This window comes from Cydia strobilella, chromosome 7 (genome assembly GCF_947568885.1).
Source record: "Cydia strobilella chromosome 7, ilCydStro3.1, whole genome shotgun sequence".
Classification (NCBI taxonomy): Eukaryota; Metazoa; Arthropoda; class Insecta; order Lepidoptera; family Tortricidae; genus Cydia; species Cydia strobilella.
Window position 1 is genome coordinate 20,616,011 of NC_086047.1, and position 19,398 is coordinate 20,635,408.

General features: G+C 49.2%; 2 protein-coding genes across 2 annotated transcripts in view; one reads left to right on the plus strand and one right to left on the minus strand.

Annotated features, from left to right (window-relative positions):
* The window catches only part of LOC134742696 (small ribosomal subunit protein eS4), a 48,965-nt gene that overhangs the window by 28,438 nt on the left and 1,129 nt on the right, over nt 1-19,398 (minus strand). The window lies entirely within an intron of this gene.
* Nucleotides 1-19,398, plus strand: part of LOC134742695 (glycogen debranching enzyme-like) — a 52,166-nt gene that overhangs the window by 1,829 nt on the left and 30,939 nt on the right. The window contains exons 3-13 of the mRNA XM_063675886.1: nt 390-484; nt 841-1,042; nt 4,627-4,861; nt 6,012-6,225; nt 7,008-7,138; nt 8,038-8,150; nt 8,277-8,385; nt 9,991-10,151; nt 13,913-13,981; nt 14,624-14,815; nt 19,155-19,275. Of these exons, the coding sequence (XP_063531956.1) occupies nt 390-484; nt 841-1,042; nt 4,627-4,861; nt 6,012-6,225; nt 7,008-7,138; nt 8,038-8,150; nt 8,277-8,385; nt 9,991-10,151; nt 13,913-13,981; nt 14,624-14,815; nt 19,155-19,275 (1,642 nt within the window). The remainder of the gene's footprint in view (nt 1-389; nt 485-840; nt 1,043-4,626; nt 4,862-6,011; nt 6,226-7,007; nt 7,139-8,037; nt 8,151-8,276; nt 8,386-9,990; nt 10,152-13,912; nt 13,982-14,623; nt 14,816-19,154; nt 19,276-19,398) is intronic.

The following is a 19,398-nucleotide window of genomic DNA, read 5'->3' on the forward strand; positions in this document are numbered from 1 at the left end:
CCATGACTCCACCATCTACCGGTCAGTACACCCCGCACCCGCCCTCCCCGCGCGGCTCCAGCCCAGCGCCGGACGAGGCCCGTCCTGAGCCACCCACGCGGCTGTTGACCCTCGCGCACGGCGAGCACCATGACTCCACCATCTACCGGTTAGTAACACCATGGTCGCCTTCGAGATTTGCTCGACAAGGCCCTTCACCAATACGATGCATGGAGCTGTTCGGCAGATCAAGTTCTATCGCTAACAGATACTCCCCTTGTTTACAAAGCTCAGACCAGAGAGAATTTAATGAAGGATCTGCAAGGTGGTATGATATGCGCGCAGAAGTACGTAGCACGATAGACAACCGGCAGGAATGTTTATGTATCTGATAAGAGTTTCCGTTACAGGTTTGAGAAGGGGACAACGATCCGGTTATGTCCGGGGCCCAGCCTACTCGGACGCAAGGTGTTCCTCTACACCAACTACATCATCACCGACAGCCGTAAGTTCTGCAGCATTCAATTATGTTCAACGATTTTAAAGCTTCATTTCATTCCGATACTGACTTGAATGAATATCGTTGAATGCAATCACACGTTGCAAGACTGTACGTATTAGATATTACATGTGGAATTACGGGATCATGCAAACTTTAGACCCGAAGATCCTCGCCAACGTTTGCACTAATGTGTTCTGACAGTTTTCAGGTCCGGCCCATTACCATGCATGTCCGACAACATTAAGCGTTGGTTACTGTAATTTACTGTATTTACACTACAGTAACAACATGGTGAGGTTTTTCGAATCTGAACTGTCTCTTGTAGAATTTCCCATACAATTTATTTTGTTTCTGTACAGAGGATGAAAAGGCGGAAGTGTCCGAGTTCGTCCGCAACCAGTACTACGCGCTAGAGTGGCGACGCGAGCGCGAGGACGAGCAGGGTATAGGGACGGAGGAGGCGCTCGGCACGGGAGCATTCATCACAGACACCGATCTGTATGCGGAGCTGAAGCTGACGCGGGCTGGGGCCTTCCACTACTACTTCGTTTATGACAGCGCGTGAGTTATTCCATTTACTAGCTCAATAGGTATTACGCATCTAACTGACTAGACTACTAGAGTGATGACGCGAGGACGACACACTTCGAGGAACGGACCCTCATCACCGATATGGATATCTACGCCTGAGCTGAAGCTGACACGATCCACTACAACTTCAATTTAAATTAAATTTTTAGGGTTCCGTACCTCAAAAGGAAAAAACGGAACCCTTATAGGATCACTCGTGCGTCTGTCTGTCTGTCTGTCCGTCTGTCACAGCCTATTTTCTTCGAAACTACTGGACCAATTGAAACCGGTTGAAATTTGGTATACGTATGTAAGTTTGTGACCCAAAGACGGACATGTAACGTAACCAAATAAATTTTAAACACGGGGGCCACTTTTTTGGGGAGTAAATGAGAAAACTAAAAAGTAAAGTTTTTCAAACTATATCGTGTTACATATCAAATGAAAGAGCTTATTATGAGAATCTCAAATATATATTTTTTTATAATTTTAGGATAAACAGTTGAGAAGTTATTCAAGAAAGTAAGCAAAAAATTACCATTCCCCCCCCCCCCTTTTATGTCCGAAACTACTGGGTCTAAAGTTTTGAAAAAAATACACAAAATAGATATTTACCTAATGATCACAAGAAAACCTATTAGAAATGTGCAGTCAAGCGTGAGTCGAACTTAATTACTTAGTTTTTGATCCGATCTCTACGGGTTTTTAAAAGATATTTCACTCACGTTTCACATAAAAAAACACATTGTTTAAATTGTGTAATGTACGGAACCCTTGGAACGCGAGTCCGACTCGCACTTGGCCGGTTTTTTTTATTCATAACGAAAGATACATATCAATTTTACTATTCATATTAATATCTTATGTCTTTCTTATATTAACGACAATAAGTATCACATAACATTGTTTTTATTCATAAATTCATCTAATGAGAAGAACGCCTTAGATATTTATTAAATACTAGCTGTGCCCGCGGCTCCGCCCGCGTAGAATTCGGTCTGAGTCAGTAAGCGGCTAATTCACCCCTAATTTATCTCCCTCTCCCCTGGAGGCGGAACATGAAGTAAAGTTGACAGATGGATACGCTAGAGGACTGTAAGTAGTCCAGATAAAATATTTTACAATTAGGTACCACTAAATAAAACTACACTCCAAAATCAACAGCTTTTTTCGACCTTATTCAAAATTAAATTGGTTCAGCGGTTTAAGCGTGAAGAGGAATTTAAAAAAAGTATTTTTTTCATATCATTTGGGTTTTTACTTCTATAGATATCAAGATAAATTTGAGACCCCTCTACATATTTGGGTCCCAAGGACCAATCCTGCCAAAGGAAGTCTTTTATTTACGCAACGCCGTATTTTAGGACCTGCACCTTCGACTAAATCGAGTGTAGTGAGTTGAATTATTATAGCATATAACCTGGCCGGAGATTTTCTCGACAGATTAGTAAAGTTTTCATCAAAATCAGTTCAGCCGTTTTCACGTGAAGCGCGGTCAAATAAACAGACAAACAGACAAAAATTCTAACAACTGTTGGACCGTGTTCTGTTATCGATTCTAAGTATCCCCATCCCCAGTCACTTTTTTTTCGAATATCTTCCATGTACAGACTGTCGACCCTCTTCCGCTTTATTATAATATATGTAATTTTATTTTTATTTTATTTATTTCTATTCTATTCTAAAAAATACAAAAAGAAATTCCCTCGCTGGGATTCGAACCCAGGACAAAGAATATAATACTCAGGACCATTACTCCTTGGCTTCCTGAACTGCGGTGGTAGCATGGTTGCATTTTTATCGCTTGTCACTATGCCTGTCACTGTCACTTTCGCACTTACGTACTTGTTAGAACGTAACAGGCATGGTGACAGGCGATAAAAATGCGACCGTGCTTAGCCCGCTGGATTACTGCCAATACCCGCTAGGCTAAACGGGTTGTCAATTTTAGTTAATGCTATACAACCAGAGCGCTAGTCGTATAAAATAACTTTTGAAAGGGACATTTTTTTTTGTATGGAGTCATCGTTCTTCCCCTAGTGAGTATTACTCGTATATTCTTTGGCCAGGTGTCAGATTGGTAGGTATAGAGGTCCTCCATCCTCATTTTGGCATCGTTCAACAATGTGCTGGGTAGTTTGGTCTTTCATCGAAATGTGCACCCCAAGACAAACTTTCATCCCCTTTTCAACCCCCAGTGGGGTTAAATTTCCAAAAACGTTTAAGTTACTTTTTTTATAATCGTCTATTATGCCTTTCTAAGAAGTTTCAAACCATTTGTAATGGATTCAAAATTTCAACCCCCGTTAGGGGATGAATTTTTAAAAACGCTGAAATCACTATTCCTGTATTATAATAATTTGCCCATATAACTAAGTTTCAAGTAACGCATTCGAAAATAAAATTGATCTCCGTACAAACTTTCAACCTTTTTTTCACCACCTTAGGGGATGAATTTTCAAAAACGCTGAAATTAGTTTTCTTGTATTTCAATAATATATCTTTTTACGAAATTTCAAATTGCTAGCTTAAAATAAATCTTGAACCCCATACAAACTTTCATCCCCCATTTAACCCCATTAGGGGTGAAATTTCTCAAATTTTCACAGCCTATAACCTGGCCGTGCAATTTTTCGACAGATTAGTAAAGTTTGCATCAAAATCCGTTCAGCCGTTTTCACGTGATGCGCGGTCAAATAAACAGACAAACAGAAAACAGACAAACAGATAAACAGACAAAAAATCTAAAAACTGTTGGAACGTGTTCTGTTATCGATTCTAAGTATCCCTAGCCAATTTTTTTGAATATCTTCCAAGTACAGACTTTCGACCCTCTTCCGTTTTATTATATGTATAGATAGATTCCTTAATCTTACTTATAAACAGCTTTAGCTTTAGCTGATAATTCAGATAACTTCAACTTATTTGGCAAACGATTATAGATTCTAGGGCTTATGTAACACACACATTGTTCAGACTTTTTTAGTCTGTGTCGGTTAGGGAGGAGATTATTTATCCGTCTATGATAGCGCGTGAGTTACGTAACTTCATATTAATCTTCAGCTCTACAAGTCTTAGCTAGCTAGCTAAGAGGAAAAGCTATCATGCCTGTGGGTCTAGCCGAGATTACAATCGTACATTGACAAACGCAAAAAAATATATACATGGGATGTATATCAGGACGACAGATGCTACGAACAGTCACGTGATTCCATCTCCATCACCATGCATGCATGTGTGTATCTCCATGCATTATTTAAGTTTGGATCGGCGTTCTCTATTTACGATCGTCATCTTGGCCCCTGGACCCTGGTCTTTGAAGCCGAGAGGGGTGGAACCGGTCCGTTGTTGTCGTATTTATCATACATGTGATGTGACTTTTTAATTTTAAACCATAGTTCCTTAAAATTTTCCCGGACGAAAGCTGCCGCTTCCATTTAGTTGATTTTGTGCGGTGCAAGCAGTTTTTAAGTTTAGTATTCCCAGTCCCTAACGAGCCGCCAAGATATGAAATCGTCCTCGAGATGGAAGGTCTAGTCAGGCTAACCGCTAAAGATGCAGGGCTAATGTCTCAGGGAGTCGTCGATCGGTCCCCGGGGCTCGGGCTGGCTGCAGGTGGCGCCGCGGGTGCGCGTGGGTCCGCGGGGGCCGGGCGGGGCGGGAGGGGCGGGGGGCGAGGCGCTGGGCGTGGAGGCGCTGTCGTGCCAGACCGTGCTGGCCAAGTGTCTGGGGCCGCTGGCGCGCTGGGAGGACTCGCTGCGCGTCGCCAAGGAGAGCGGCTACAACATGATACACTTCACCCCCATACAGGTTTGCAGAGATTTTTTACTCGTTTGTATGTCAGTCCGACTCCTGTTTTATGGGCGAGCAAACTCGATAATAATATGTCACTTTTTGAGGATCCTTAGTCTTTGGAAATTATTTAAAATTTTATAAAAAAAAAAAAAAAAAAAAAAAAAAATGCGTTTATTTTCAGACAACTCATAGGTCCACAGCATTGTTAGTAAGTTCTTAACTAAAAAATTAAAACTAAACTTATTAATACTAAATACTAAAAACTAAGATACTACAACTAAAATGAGTTAGTATTACTTAATAACAATAACAAAGGTCTAAGCTAAAAGCCCTGCGTAACAGAGCCGTGGCGCGCGGTTCACCGAGGCTCACGCACACTCGGAGCATGCAGCTCGTTGAACCTGCCGAGCACGGCACTGTCCTGCCTCCCGGCCACGACCTGCAGGAGACTGTTGGGGCTTCCCCTAACCCGTCTGATGAGCGACGCGACTTTATTGCGCATGAGCGCATAAAAGTCATCAGTGTGCGCGTCGGCAAACATGCCTGACGCGCTGCAGTATCGAGGAAGCCCCACCATCGCCAAAAACTCCAAAAACTTCGTACCTAAATAAAAAACGGGCCCCCTTTGTTTGACATAATTATTGAAAGTCATAATGTAATGATTGTCAGATTATCATTAGTCATAATTCTGAAACCGTTAACTTTTCAGGATTTTCGTAAGTTTATCCTATAGATGATTAGGTTAGGTTTGTTTTATAGCGATCCTGAAAAGTTACGCGTTTCTGAGAAAAATCCAAATCCCAACAAAAACATTTTCATGTAAAATGTTGCCAAGACGAAATCATAAGGCTCGTCCTGTCAAAAAGTTATCAGATCCCTTGATGATAGTGATTCGAACCCAAGTTATGAGGGTTAAAAAAAACGACGTAGCGCTTCGAGAAAAGGTAGGTAGTGCCCTTGCGCTTCGCTTTGCTCGTCTTGGCGGGGGCACGGTAGTGCAAATTGTTACTAACGAAAATCCGGACAAACAGTATATTATCACTTAAAACTTTATGGGAAATAATTGAGACCCATAAAAACACCTTACATTCTCGTTAAAGATAGAAATGTAAATGTAGAGTATATAGATAGTAGTTTCCAAGTGTCACCTCGACAATTTGTCCAGGAACTGGGCGGCTCTAACTCGAGCTACAGCCTGGCGGACCAGCTGAAGCTGAACCCCGCGTTCGGCGCCGACGCCTCCTTCGCCGACGTCGACAACCTTCTCACGAAACTGCGCTGCGAGTGGCGGGTGGCTTCTATATGCGATGTGGTCCTCAATCATACGGCTAATGAAACGCCGTGGCTGACGCTCCATCCCGAGGCCACATACAACTGCGGTGAGTGTCTGTCTGTTAGTGTGCCCGTGCCGGGATCCCAACAATTAATGAAGTCATTTTAATAGCAAAACTTCCATGAGGACCTTCCGTTAATAACGGGTCACTCACGTATTTTAAGTCGAAACATGTTTCACTCCGAGGAGTGTCATCAGAAGCTTGCGTTGACGCCGTTGACGGTGACGGACCGGCGCAGACTGCGAGCCGCAGCCCTCCGCGCCCGATGACTCGGCGCGGGCGCCGGTGGCGGCATGGGGGGCGAGAAACTACCCTCGTTTACGGCATTATTGTCAAATGATGGGTTGCACACAACACTCACTACGTCATTCGTTAATGGTTCGTCCACACTGTCCACCGACGTAGTACCCAAAACAGTTTTCCAGCTCGGAGGCACTGACCAACCACAATCACGGTTAAAATTCGGATGACCACTAATTTCGCTGAATCACAAACTTTTTTTTCGCCAGCACAGTTACCTTATCGAAACGCATATAATGAGTCGAATCCGAATCCAATATGTGTTCCGTCACCGCAGGGCCCCGGCTATGCCTGTTCTTCATACTACGTATGTGCTCGGACAATCTGGGGGAAATGTTTCGGCCCGTCTCTCCTATGTAGTTTTCCCACAGGAGCAAGGAATCATATATACACCCGGACTGTTCAAAGGCTCCCTATCCTTTGGCGAACGCAGTACCTTAGTTTCATATGAGGACGAAAAATCGTCTTATTGTAGTATCTCCGGCGTAATAATGTTTATAATGTGTGGTGCGCATGCGCGTGTGCAGCGAACGTGCCCCGCCTGCGCGCCGCCGCGCTGCTGGACGCGGCGCTCGCGCGCGAGACCCGCGCCGCCGCGCGCGGCGACCTGCTGCCGAGAGGCGTCCCTCCCGTACTCAACACGAGCGAGCATCTGGAGGTGAGGCTCCCTGCGTGTGGTAATGTGCAGCGAACGTGCCCCGCCTGCGCGCCGCCGCGCTGCTGGACGCGGCGACCTGCTGCCGAGAGGCGTCCCTCCCGTACTCAACACGAGCGAGCATCTGGAGGTGAGGCTCCCTGCGTGTGGTAATGTGCAGCGAACGTGCCCCGCCTGCGCGCCGCCGCGCTGCTGGACGCGGCGACCTGCTGCCGAGAGGCGTCCCTCCCGTACTCAACACGAGCGAGCATCTGGAGGTGAGGCTCCCTGCGTGTGGTAATGTGCAGCGAACGTGCCCCGCCTGCGCGCCGCCGCGCTGCTGGACGCGGCGACCTGCTGCCGAGAGGCGTCCCTCCCGTACTCAACACGAGCGAGCATCTGGAGGTGAGGCTCCCTGCGTGTGGTAATGTGCAGCGAACGTGCCCCGCCTGCGCGCCGCCGCGCTGCTGGACGCGGCGACCTGCTGCCGAGAGGCGTCCCTCCCGTACTCAACACGAGCGAGCATCTGGAGGTGAGGCTCCCTGCGTGTGGTAATGTGCAGCGAACGTGCCCCGCCTGCGCGCCGCCGCGCTGCTGGACGCGGCGACCTGCTGCCGAGAGGCGTCCCTCCCGTACTCAACACGAGCGAGCATCTGGAGGTGAGGCTCCCTGCGTGTGGTAATGTGCAGCGAACGTGCCCCGCCTGCGCGCCGCCGCGCTGCTGGACGCGGCGACCTGCTGCCGAGAGGCGTCCCTCCCGTACTCAACACGAGCGAGCATCTGGAGGTGAGGCTCCCTGCGTGTGGTAATGTGCAGCGAACGTGCCCCGCCTGCGCGCCGCCGCGCTGCTGGACGCTCCCTGCGTGTGGACTTTTTTTTTTCTTGTCGTCGACACTTGTTTATTTCGATTCCGATTGTTGCAGGCCGTGCGATATTACCTGGCGACGTCGACCGTCCCGGAGCTGCGCTTGCACGAGCTGTACACCTGCAATGTCTCCGAGCTGTTGCAGCAGTTTAACGGCCTCGCGAGGAACAAGTACGTTTCTACTTTCGCGCGCTGGATGACGATCGGAGCCCGGAATTTTCGCGGCAAAACAAAAGACTGTCGCGATCTAGCTACAGGTATATTTATCTAAAGCTTTTATTGCTTGTTCGGTGACAGGGTGCCCCCGGTGTCGGCGCGCGCGGGCGCGGCGGCGGCGCTGGCTCTGGTCCCGGACGCGCTGTACCGGCGGCTCCGCGCGACTGTCGACATGGACCTGGCGCTGCAGGTACCGTTTAATCGAATGAACTGTTCGGTGACAGGGTGCCCCCGGTGTCGGCGCGCGCGGGCGCGGCGGCGGCGCTGGCTCTGGTCCCGGACGCGCTGTACCGGCGGCTCCGCGCGACTGTCGACATGGACCTGGCGCTGCAGGTACCGTTTAATCGAATGAACTGTTCGGTGACAGGGTGCCCCCGGTGTCGGCGCGCGCGGGCGCGGCGGCGGCGCTGGCTCTGGTCCCGGACGCGCTGTACCGGCGGCTCCGCGCGACTGTCGACATGGACCTGGCGCTGCAGGTACCGTTTAATCGAATGAACTGTTCGGTGACAGGGTGCCCCCGGTGTCGGCGCGCGCGGGCGCGGCGGCGGCGCTGGCTCTGGTCCCGGACGCGCTGTACCGGCGGCTCCGCGCGACTGTCGACATGGACCTGGCGCTGCAGGTACCGTTTAATCGAATGAACTGTTCGGTGACAGGGTGCCCCCGGTGTCGGCGCGCGCGGGCGCGGCGGCGGCGCTGGCTCTGGTCCCGGACGCGCTGTACCGGCGGCTCCGCGCGACTGTCGACATGGACCTGGCGCTGCAGGTACTTACGATCGCTTACACTTCCACACATTTATACAAAACTTTTATGTATGCTCAAAACAGAAAATTAAAAATCACCGTTCTAGCTGACCCTGTGATCGACGCGACAGAAATCATCTCTTTTTTATTTACTTTTAGGACTATGAAGTGGCAAAGAGGCTTGTACTGTGATTCATTTTTTTTAATACAATTGCTCAAAAAGTGCTACTTTACGTAGCCGTTTAGCTTAGAACTAATGATTTTTACTTTTCCAATTTTTTTAAATTTATTCTTGTTCCAATTCATGACTACTTATTGATGAGTGTTAATATTAGTTTCCTTTAAACGTCGTAATCAACATAAAACCCTACTGTTATTGTAAGAATACGAAAAATATACATACTTCATATTTTATTACTTACCTCTTTATCAATATAACACGTCTATTTTTTATATATATTGAATATTGAAAAACCGTTCTTAATAAGTTGTCTGAACGGAACGGAACGCCTGTCAAAGAAGAGGCGTTTTTCTTTCTGCTTTAAGTTTCCAAAGGCAACATTCGATATTGTTTTTATAAATGTTCGATACACAAATAATCGTAATTAACGTTATTTGGGTAATAATAGTACAATGTTTTATATTTACAATTGTTTCTGTCTTATAGAACATGCATTTAAAAAAAGTTTCATTGAAGTGGGTTCAATAATAATAACACCCAGCTAAAAAAACACCTCTTCATAATGTCAATGTCAATGATGTCATAGAATTAATAATATAAAAGTTTCGAATTCCTTACTTGTTGTTTTTCTTATTTTTTCGCAACTGTATTAAAAAACGTCGTTCGATACAAGTGCGGAAATATCATTATTCACTCGTCCCGATACTCGATATCTCGGTACTCGTGAGGTAATGACATACTTTCCGCACTAGCATCGAAATGTACTATTTCCATTTGGTATGATAAAGGGTTAATTTTAATTCGTACACAGATCTAATATGGGTGAAATACTAAGGTATAGGAATTTTCAATAAACTGCACGTATTTTACACAGTTATACAACGTGTACCACGCCGACTGTTACGACGAAGAAACGCGTCTCAAGAAATGCTGCGAGGAGCTCCGCAAAAAGCTCGAGCAACTCAACTCCTCAGCCAGAGAGGAAGTAGACGGGCATCTCCGCTCCGCCATCGACAACTGCATCGCTGGCATGAGGTGTGTAGCTAGGAGCCTCAACAGGAGTCCGCAGGCTCGAGCAACTCAACTCCTCAGCCAGAGAGGAAGTAGACGGGCATCTCCGCTCCGCCATCGACAACTGCATCGCTGGCATGAGGTGTGTAGCTAGGAGCCTCAACAGGAGTCCGCAGGCTCGAGCAACTCAACTCCTCAGCCAGAGAGGAAGTAGACGGGCATCTCCGCTCCGCCATCGACAACTGCATCGCTGGCATGAGGTGTGTAGCTAGGAGCCTCAACAGGAGTCCGCAGGCTCGAGCAACTCAACTCCTCAGCCAGAGAGGAAGTAGACGGGCATCTCCGCTCCGCCATCGACAACTGCATCGCTGGCATGAGGTGTGTAGCTAGGAGCCTCAACAGGAGTCCGCAGGCTCGAGCAACTCAACTCCTCAGCCAGAGAGGAAGTAGACGGGCATCTCCGCTCCGCCATCGACAACTGCATCGCTGGCATGAGGTGTGTAGCTAGGAGCCTCAACAGGAGTCCGCAGGCTCGAGCAACTCAACTCCTCAGCCAGAGAGGAAGTAGACGGGCATCTCCGCTCCGCCATCGACAACTGCATCGCTGGCATGAGGTGTGTAGCTAGGAGCCTCAACAGGAGTCCGCAGGCTCGAGCAACTCAACTCCTCAGCCAGAGAGGAAGTAGACGGGCATCTCCGCTCCGCCATCGACAACTGCATCGCTGGCATGAGGTGTGTAGCTAGGAGCCTCAACAGGAGTCCGCAGGCTCGAGCAACTCAACTCCTCAGCCAGAGAGGAAGTAGACGGGCATCTCCGCTCCGCCATCGACAACTGCATCGCTGGCATGAGGTGTGTAGCTAGGAGCCTCAACAGGAGTCCGCAGGCTCGAGCAACTCAACTCCTCAGCCAGAGAGGAAGTAGACGGGCATCTCCGCTCCGCCATCGACAACTGCATCGCTGGCATGAGGTGTGTAGCTAGGAGCCTCAACAGGAGTCCGCAGGCTCGAGCAACTCAACTCCTCAGCCAGAGAGGAAGTAGACGGGCATCTCCGCTCCGCCATCGACAACTGCATCGCTGGCATGAGGTGTGTAGCTAGGAGCCTCAATAGGAGTCCGCAGGCTCGAGCAACACAACTCCTCAGCCAGAGAGGAAGTAGACGGGCATCTCTGTCACTAACCATGTCAACTTTGTAGACCACGTCGGAGATGAGCTAGATGCAGGTCGGCAGGTGGATGCGGCTTATTTCGACTTCAAAAAGGCATTTGATCTGGTAGACAACGACATCCTGCTTCAAACATGTCGCCTGCTAGCTTGCCCGCCGCGCGCCGCCCGGGCTCGGTGAGGCGCACCGCGCGCCTCACGCGCTGGGCTGCAAACGCTCCCTCTGCAAGAGCTATCGCTCACTTGAACGATGTCTCTGCGGTTAGGTTACCCGACGTTGACATGTTTTATCATGCGTCTTACCAAATTATTAAAGGCATTTATGAATTTTTGAATTTAATTTAATTGATTACCATTAATATTTAGTTACTTTACTTATATAATATTATATAATGGAATTTGTTTCTGTTTTTGTAACGTTGACATGAAAGTCAAACACAGGAAATGTAGGTTTATTATCGGTAAGTACATATATTTCTTTAGAATAAATTATTTAAAAAATTGTTTATTGGTAAGTATATTTCTTTAGAACAAAATTATAGGTAAACCACATAACAACAATGACATTAAATTAGTTGAAGATTACGATAAAATTTAAACAATTCGAAAAATTAAAAGTTTTGCCGGGCATATTTATATTAGAATTACTTTCCACACTAAGGTGGGAAATAGTAGATTGTGTCATAAGGGTGCAAAATGACATATTTACAGCGAGGGCGTACATTGAATCCTGAACGAAGCGAAAGATTGTATAATTGAATCCTGAGCGTAGCGAGGGATTCTAAAATAGAATCCTAAGCGTAGTGAAGGATTCAAGTGTTAACGCCCAAGGTGGAAACAATTTTGCTACCATGTGACACATACTGTTTTTCACATCACATATAAGGAAATTTATATGTTCCCAAATATTATTTGACCTAAAAAAAGTATGCAAAAAATAAAATAAAAACATGTCCTAGAACAGAAAAGTGCTACTTTGATCCCTCCTAGCGAGGAAGAAAAAGCCCTTTTTCGAATAGGTGATGTGAAATGCAATTTTCCACCGGGCTATCAACCTATGAAAGGTGAGCTTTCCGAACAGGAGAAATGAAATATTTTTTTGCAGTGGCATGACTGAAAATCATTATTTTATTCTATTCTATAACATTACTTATAAGCGCCTTGTTTATTAGACTGTAAGCTTATTTGCGAATAAAATGAAATAAATGAAATTTCCGCTCCGCCGTCGACAACTGCATTGCTGGCATGAGGTGTGTTTGTGTAACTGTAACTAGCCTCAACAACTGCTTCAACGAGCCGAGATTTGTATTTGGGTGAATCAACTTTTACAACCTTGATTTCGTGTCCTTAGACTCCCTAGCAAAGAAAAATCGATGTTTCAAAAACCATGTTGATTTCTTAACTTTTTTGTTAACACGGGCATAAGTATGCAGAAATAGTACATTTCGATGCTAGTGCGGAAAGTATGTCAAGTAAGAATGCCATATCCGCACGTGTATCGAACGACGTTTTTTAATACAGTTACGAAAAAATACGAAAAGCAACAAGTATTAAGGAATGGAATTCGAAACTTTTTATATTATTAATTCTGTGACATCATTGACATTGACATTATGAAGAGGTGTTTTTCTAGCTTTTATTTGACTAGAATAGATTTTGTTATTATTATTGAACCCACTTTAATGAAAGTTTTTTTTTTCAAATGCATGTTCTATAAGACAGAAACAATTGTAAATATTAAAACATTGTACTATTATTACCTAAATATCATTATTTACGATTATTTGTGTATCGTATATTTATAAAAACAATATCGAATGTTGCCTTTGGAAACTTAAAACATTCTTGCAGTAAGAAAATACGCCTCTTCTTTGACAGGCGTTCCGTTCCATTCAGACAACTTAAACGGTTTTTCAACATTAAAAAATAAACGTGTTATAATACTTATAATGATGAAGAGGTAAGTAATAAAATATGAAATATGCATATTTTTCGTATTCTTACATTAATAGTAGGTTTTTATGTTGATTACGACGTTTAAAGGAAACTAATATTAACACTCATCAATAAGTAGTCATGATTTGGAACAAGTATAAATTTAAAAAAATTGGAAAAGTAAAAAGCACTAGTTCGCGAAAACCATCTTTCCGCACGCAGCCACGAAAAGTAGCACTTTTTGAGCAACTGTATTAAAAAAGTTTTCTCCCATACAAAAATCTGGGTCACACCATTTTTGTATTTTTCTGCTGCGTTACCGTGTACAAAGGGTAAATTTTATCTGATCAAGTTGTTAATTTTAATGTGTTAGTTAGGTAAATACTTATGTATCTAATAATGCCCGTGTAAACAAAAAAAGTAAACAAATCAACATGGTTTTTGAAAACTAGATTTTTCTTTGCTAGAGAGACTAAATAGGGAGTAGGCAACTAGGCAGGGAGTAAGGACACTAGGTACACGGAATCAGTGTTCCAAAAGTTCGTTCACCCATTTACGTCTGTTATAAAACAGGGCGTCTCTTATTCCATACTTTACCTAACTACCTTCAAACTAGTATAACAAAAATTTCAATCACAAAAAATTGCAAGAGAGTAGGTGCAAAACGATTATTTTTGGTGTTTTTAGATACTTCCGCTTGCAGGCCGACGGGCCTAAAATAGAAGAGGTCAGCGACAAGAATCCACTGGTGCCTAGGTGAGTGCTGTTTTTTATTGCGTTTTTTTTTTTAAATTATTAACATTGAAAATGTTTATCGGTTCGTTTTCGTGGGCGAGTGTAATTCGGCTATATTTCTGAAAGTTACAAGGATATACGAAAGGCAGTGGTATTAAAAGATGCAGGAGCTTGCGGAGCATCATAGGATTCCTACAAAATTTTTGAAAATCTGTTGGTAAGTTTTCTTGGAAAATTGAAAATAGTGGGGAAAATGTTCAAAATTTTCTGTTTTTTCGGGCAGAAAGTAGATTATTCTGAAACAAAAGCCGATATCGAAAAGAAAGTTGGATCTCCAAATAAATAAAATAAAAATAAATAAATAAAAAACTTCCGTGGCAGATTGTCTATCGTTTGAAAAAAGAAATCTGGCACTGAGTAAAATAACCGACTCGGTTTCACATTACATTTAAAAACTTTTTTGTAGTGGATAACTTTATGACAGTGCGAGCCTTATGGTTTCGTCTTGGCAACATTTTACATGAAACTGTTTTCGGTACTGGGGAACAAAACAAACTATTCCCGTCTCGGCCACCGGTGGACTTGGCCACATTTTTTTTAGTGTAACGATATCTATTTCAGTTTATACTTTTTTTTGCCCTATAATTGATATTGTTCGTGCAGATACTTCACGGCTGTGGGCGAGTGCGGCTCGGCGGCGGAGGCGGAGGCGCTCGTGTACGGCGACGGCGGCCGCTTCGTCATGGCGCACAACGGCTGGGTCATGGACGCCGACCCGCTCATGGACTTCGCCAACGCTTCCAACGTGTACCTCCGGAGGGAGCTCATCGCCTGGGGCGACAGCGTCAAGCTCAGGTATAGAGGGCGCACAACGGCTGGGTCATGGACGCCGACCCGCTCATGGACTTCGCCAACGCTTCCAACGTGTACCTCCGGAGGGAGCTCATCGCCTGGGGCGACAGCGTCAAGCTCAGGTATAGAGGGCGCACAACGGCTGGGTCATGGACGCCGACCCGCTCATGGACTTCGCCAACGCTTCCAACGTGTACCTCCGGAGGGAGCTCATCGCCTGGGGCGACAGCGTCAAGCTCAGGTATAGAGGGCGCACAACGGCTGGGTCATGGACGCCGACCCGCTCATGGACTTCGCCAACGCTTCCAACGTGTACCTCCGGAGGGAGCTCATCGCCTGGGGCGACAGCGTCAAGCTCAGGTATAGAGGGCGCACAACGGCTGGGTCATGGACGCCGACCCGCTCATGGACTTCGCCAACGCTTCCAACGTGTACCTCCGGAGGGAGCTCATCGCCTGGGGCGACAGCGTCAAGCTCAGGTATAGAGGGCGCACAACGGCTGGGTCATGGACGCCGACCCGCTCATGGACTTCGCCAACGCTTCCAACGTGTACCTCCGGAGGGAGCTCATCGCCTGGGGCGACAGCGTCAAGCTCAGGTATAGAGGGCGCACAACGGCTGGGTCATGGACGCCGACCCGCTCATGGACTTCGCCAACGCTTCCAACGTGTACCTCCGGAGGGAGCTCATCGCCTGGGGCGACAGCGTCAAGCTCAGGTATAGAGGGCGCACAACGGCTGGGTCATGGACGCCGACCCGCTCATGGACTTCGCCAACGCTTCCAACGTGTACCTCCGGAGGGAGCTCATCGCCTGGGGCGACAGCGTCAAGCTCAGGTATAGAGGGCGCACAACGGCTGGGTCATGGACGCCGACCCGCTCATGGACTTCGCCAACGCTTCCAACGTGTACCTCCGGAGGGAGCTCATCGCCTGGGGCGACAGCGTCAAGCTCAGGTATAGAGGGCGCACAACGGCTGGGTCATGGACGCCGACCCGCTCATGGACTTCGCCAACGCTTCCAACGTGTACCTCCGGAGGGAGCTCATCGCCTGGGGCGACAGCGTCAAGCTCAGGTATAGAGGGCGCACAACGGCTGGGTCATGGACGCCGACCCGCTCATGGACTTCGCCAACGCTTCCAACGTGTACCTCCGGAGGGAGCTCATCGCCTGGGGCGACAGCGTCAAGCTCAGGTATAGAGGGCGCACAACGGCTGGGTCATGGACGCCGACCCGCTCATGGACTTCGCCAACGCTTCCAACGTGTACCTCCGGAGGGAGCTCATCGCCTGGGGCGACAGCGTCAAGCTCAGGTATAGAGGGCGCACAACGGCTGGGTCATGGACGCCGACCCGCTCATGGACTTCGCCAACGCTTCCAACGTGTACCTCCGGAGGGAGCTCATCGCCTGGGGCGACAGCGTCAAGCTCAGGTATAGAGGGCGCACAACGGCTGGGTCATGGACGCCGACCCGCTCATGGACTTCGCCAACGCTTCCAACGTGTACCTCCGGAGGGAGCTCATCGCCTGGGGCGACAGCGTCAAGCTCAGGTATAGAGGGCGCACAACGGCTGGGTCATGGACGCCGACCCGCTCATGGACTTCGCCAACGCTTCCAACGTGTACCTCCGGAGGGAGCTCATCGCCTGGGGCGACAGCGTCAAGCTCAGGTATAGAGGGCGCACAACGGCTGGGTCATGGACGCCGACCCGCTCATGGACTTCGCCAACGCTTCCAACGTGTACCTCCGGAGGGAGCTCATCGCCTGGGGCGACAGCGTCAAGCTCAGGTATAGAGGGCGCACAACGGCTGGGTCATGGACGCCGACCCGCTCATGGACTTCGCCAACGCTTCCAACGTGTACCTCCGGAGGGAGCTCATCGCCTGGGGCGACAGCGTCAAGCTCAGGTATAGAGGGCGCACAACGGCTGGGTCATGGACGCCGACCCGCTCATGGACTTCGCCAACGCTTCCAACGTGTACCTCCGGAGGGAGCTCATCGCCTGGGGCGACAGCGTCAAGCTCAGGTATAGAGGGCGCACAACGGCTGGGTCATGGACGCCGACCCGCTCATGGACTTCGCCAACGCTTCCAACGTGTACCTCCGGAGGGAGCTCATCGCCTGGGGCGACAGCGTCAAGCTCAGGTATAGAGGGCGCACAACGGCTGGGTCATGGACGCCGACCCGCTCATGGACTTCGCCAACGCTTCCAACGTGTACCTCCGGAGGGAGCTCATCGCCTGGGGCGACAGCGTCAAGCTCAGGTATAGAGGGCGCACAACGGCTGGGTCATGGACGCCGACCCGCTCATGGACTTCGCCAACGCTTCCAACGTGTACCTCCGGAGGGAGCTCATCGCCTGGGGCGACAGCGTCAAGCTCAGGTATAGAGGGCGCACAACGGCTGGGTCATGGACGCCGACCCGCTCATGGACTTCGCCAACGCTTCCAACGTGTACCTCCGGAGGGAGCTCATCGCCTGGGGCGACAGCGTCAAGCTCAGGTATAGAGGGCGCACAACGGCTGGGTCATGGACGCCGACCCGCTCATGGACTTCGCCAACGCTTCCAACGTGTACCTCCGGAGGGAGCTCATCGCCTGGGGCGACAGCGTCAAGCTCAGGTATAGAGGGCGCACAACGGCTGGGTCATGGACGCCGACCCGCTCATGGACTTCGCCAACGCTTCCAACGTGTACCTCCGGAGGGAGCTCATCGCCTGGGGCGACAGCGTCAAGCTCAGGTATAGAGGGCGCACAACGGCTGGGTCATGGACGCCGACCCGCTCATGGACTTCGCCAACGCTTCCAACGTGTACCTCCGGAGGGAGCTCATCGCCTGGGGCGACAGCGTCAAGCTCAGGTATAGAGGGCGCACAACGGCTGGGTCATGGACGCCGACCCGCTCATGGACTTCGCCAACGCTTCCAACGTGTACCTCCGGAGGGAGCTCATCGCCTGGGGCGACAGCGTCAAGCTCAGGTATAGAGGGCGCACAACGGCTGGGTCATGGACGCCGACCCGCTCATGGACTTCGCCAACGCTTCCAACGTGTACCTCCGGAGGGAGCTCATCGCCTGGGGCGACAGCGTCAAGCTCAGGTATAGAGGGCGCACAACGGCTGGGTCATGGACGCCGACCCGCTCATGGACTTCGCCAACGCTTCCAACGTGTACCTCCGGAGGGAGCTCATCGCCTGGGGCGACAGCGTCAAGCTCAGGTATAGAGGGCGCACAACGGCTGGGTCATGGACGCCGACCCGCTCATGGACTTCGCCAACGCTTCCAACGTGTACCTCCGGAGGGAGCTCATCGCCTGGGGCGACAGCGTCAAGCTCAGGTATAGAGGGCGCACAACGGCTGGGTCATGGACGCCGACCCGCTCATGGACTTCGCCAACGCTTCCAACGTGTACCTCCGGAGGGAGCTCATCGCCTGGGGCGACAGCGTCAAGCTCAGGTATAGAGGGCGCACAACGGCTGGGTCATGGACGCCGACCCGCTCATGGACTTCGCCAACGCTTCCAACGTGTACCTCCGGAGGGAGCTCATCGCCTGGGGCGACAGCGTCAAGCTCAGGTATAGAGGGCGCACAACGGCTGGGTCATGGACGCCGACCCGCTCATGGACTTCGCCAACGCTTCCAACGTGTACCTCCGGAGGGAGCTCATCGCCTGGGGCGACAGCGTCAAGCTCAGGTATAGAGGGCGCACAACGGCTGGGTCATGGACGCCGACCCGCTCATGGACTTCGCCAACGCTTCCAACGTGTACCTCCGGAGGGAGCTCATCGCCTGGGGCGACAGCGTCAAGCTCAGGTATAGAGGGCGCACAACGGCTGGGTCATGGACGCCGACCCGCTCATGGACTTCGCCAACGCTTCCAACGTGTACCTCCGGAGGGAGCTCATCGCCTGGGGCGACAGCGTCAAGCTCAGGTATAGAGGGCGCACAACGGCTGGGTCATGGACGCCGACCCGCTCATGGACTTCGCCAACGCTTCCAACGTGTACCTCCGGAGGGAGCTCATCGCCTGGGGCGACAGCGTCAAGCTCAGGTATAGAGGGCGCACAACGGCTGGGTCATGGACGCCGACCCGCTCATGGACTTCGCCAACGCTTCCAACGTGTACTTCCGGAGGGAGCTCTTCGCCTGGGGCGACAGCGTCAAATTCAGATCTCATTAGCGTACTTAGGTTGCCTTTCCACTGAGGCAGAGTCTTATCCACTTTGCTGAATTACAACCAATCAATATATAAGAATAAAAGTCCACAAATTTATGACACACGTGACAGATATACTATCAGTCATATTGATTTGTAATTATGATGAAGGTTGTTGGTGTGTTTAGATACGGCGACAAGCCGGAGGACAGCCCGTGGCTGTGGGCGCACATGCGCGAGTACGTGGAGCTGACGGCCGAGCTGTTCGACGGGCTCCGGCTTGACAACTGTCATTCGACCCCGCTGCACGTGAGTTTAGATATTATAGCGACGGCGTACTTCACCTCAGTTTTTAAAACAAACTTGTTAGAGGCACATTTATTTAAAGATTAAAAGTAAATGTTTTTTTTTTTTTTTTTTAGAAACAAACAG